Raw genomic sequence first — 2286 nt, forward strand, 5'->3', positions numbered from 1 at the left:
AACTAGAGGCTCAGGTCGTGCCTTAGGTAGGGTTATAGGTAGAGCTCTGGGGAGAGAGGATCGTCATGATTCAGATGATGCTCCCCAGTGGCGAAGGCATACAACATCGACATGTAGGCAACGGGAAGTTGTCCCTGTTGCCAAGGATGAGCCTGTGGTAACTCCAGACATACATGCACCTAGTGCAGACGCTGGTCATGATGCTGAGGGATTTCTAGGTGGGCCTTGTGACCCATCAGTGCTTACCGAGTATGCTGACCATGCTATAGTCAGGGTATGAAACGAAGAGGTATTTATAATTTTTAAGTTAACTTATTTGTTAAGTATTTCTTATTATTGAAATTTGTCATCATTTAAATTATTATGTTAATAAAGTGTTTGTTTAATTATACTTCAATTCAGGAACGTCCTGAATTGAAGTTATCCTCCCATGGGAGGAAGGTGCATAAAGTTTGGTAGGCCTGCTCCTGAAATTGAGGGCCTAGTTGTTTCCACAGGACTAAGTCCTTTGATTGCATGTTCAGTAGACACTGGCGATCGGGGACTTATATCCGCGTTCGTGGAGAGGTGGCACAGGGAAACTAGCAGTTTCCATCTTCCTATTGGGGAGGTTAGCATCACTCTGAATGATGTGGTGTCTCTGCTTCATCTTCCTATTGTTGGCGCCTTCTATACCTTCGAGCCTTTGCACGTCGACGAGGCCATTTTGATATTGGTGGATTTACTAGAGGTCTCCGGAGAGGAAGCTAGGGCGGAGACAACACAGTGTCATCGGCTATACGTACGCCTATCTTGGTTACAAGATATATATCAGAGGAGATGTCAGGCTGGACATTGGACAATTGCAGCTCATGCCTATGTTTTGCATCTTTTAGGTTGCACTCTTTTGCTAACAAGAGTGCAACCCATGTTCATGTTATTTTATTAGACGTTTTCCATGACTTTAGTCATAGTGGAAGCTGCATGGGGAGCTGCCTCCCTAGTGCATATGTACGACCATTTGAATGATGCTTGTATGAGCGGCGGCCGACAGCTTGCTGGTTACATCACTCTCTTACAGGTAATTAATATGTTTTTCATAAGTTAATTAGAACAATGTTTTAAATAGGGTATTTAAGATGTTCATTTGAAATTTGTATGATTTTCATATAATCTTTGTAGTGTTGGATATATGAGAACTTTCCGTTAGTTGCGGAGTGTATGGCTGATCTGGACTACGATGAGGTGTCACCACATGCATGTCAGTGGATTGCTACAAAGGCGACTTTGAAGTCCATATCTACATCGACGTACAGGCAGCGTCTAGATGGGCTCAGGATTCCTAATGTTTGCTGGATTCCTTATGGGGAGCATCGACCCGTTCGGGAGTTTGATTTGATTTCATGCTTTTCCGGTCAACTACGATGGGGGTCTGTTGTTGTTAGACATTGACCAGAGAGGGTCATGCGCCAGTTCAGATACGTGCAGAGGATTCCTACAGAGGCTGTAGATTTATGGGTGTCATTTGAAGGAATTGACGACAGGTGAATGTACTACTCAGACCATCTTGCACCAGCAGGTGAGATATGTGTTGTGCCAAGACAATGTGCACCCGAGTACATGGACCGGTTCTTCCTCATGTCTCATCCATTCATGACAATGGCACAACCATCAAATTCGCCGTGACATCCACCTGCGACGCAGGATGCCTCATTTGTGGAGCCACATATCCCTCAGGTCCCATAGGCACCAGCAGCAGCACCGACACATGCTCGTTCTGATGTGGACCAGCCTAGACATGTAGTGGTAAGTGTTACTATTTGGTTAGTTGTATCAAATGTGATTTACCTCAATTATTTTAATACTAATTTGTTTGTTTTCTATTTAATAGGATGCTTGCCATGCGATCGCTAAAAGGTTGAAGCGTCTGCTCAACCTAAGGATAGTCACGGCAGGCACAGAGACACACGAGGTCATGGAAGAATGCATCAGGATTGCTGGAGGTGTCACAGCAGATGACAATGTGTATGTGAGGTCTCAACGTAGGCAGTGCACGGATCAGCCATAGTTGCATTAGACATTTTATATTATCATATTTGGATGATGTTTATAATTTTCTTGTATTTGAAAACATTTTGTTTTTGGCTCAACATTTTGTATACTTTAACTTATTTTGGTTTATAATTTTAATTTAACGTTAATTCGTCGAAATATTAGTTTCTTTAGTTGTGTTGCATCCCTTGCGTGTCTCGAAGATGTGTGATGTTTCACCTGATCCACACTGTTTTGTATTTCATTCATTTATCT

At 42.8% G+C, this 2286-nt stretch overlaps 1 protein-coding gene across 1 annotated transcript; it reads left to right on the forward strand.

Annotated features, from left to right (window-relative positions):
* Positions 1–430: 430 nt before the first annotated feature.
* LOC102670047 (protein MAIN-LIKE 1-like) lies at positions 431–2047 on the forward strand. Its single transcript, XM_006577509.1, has 4 exons — positions 431–781; positions 929–1060; positions 1162–1359; positions 1871–2047. The coding sequence occupies exons 1-4, from the start codon at positions 431–433 to the stop codon at positions 2045–2047; spliced, it is 858 nt and encodes a 285-aa protein (XP_006577572.1).
* The last annotated feature ends 239 nt before the right edge of the window (positions 2048–2286 follow it).

This window comes from Glycine max, chromosome 3 (assembly GCF_000004515.6).
Source record: "Glycine max cultivar Williams 82 chromosome 3, Glycine_max_v4.0, whole genome shotgun sequence".
In the NCBI taxonomy this organism is placed as follows: Eukaryota; Viridiplantae; Streptophyta; class Magnoliopsida; order Fabales; family Fabaceae; genus Glycine; species Glycine max.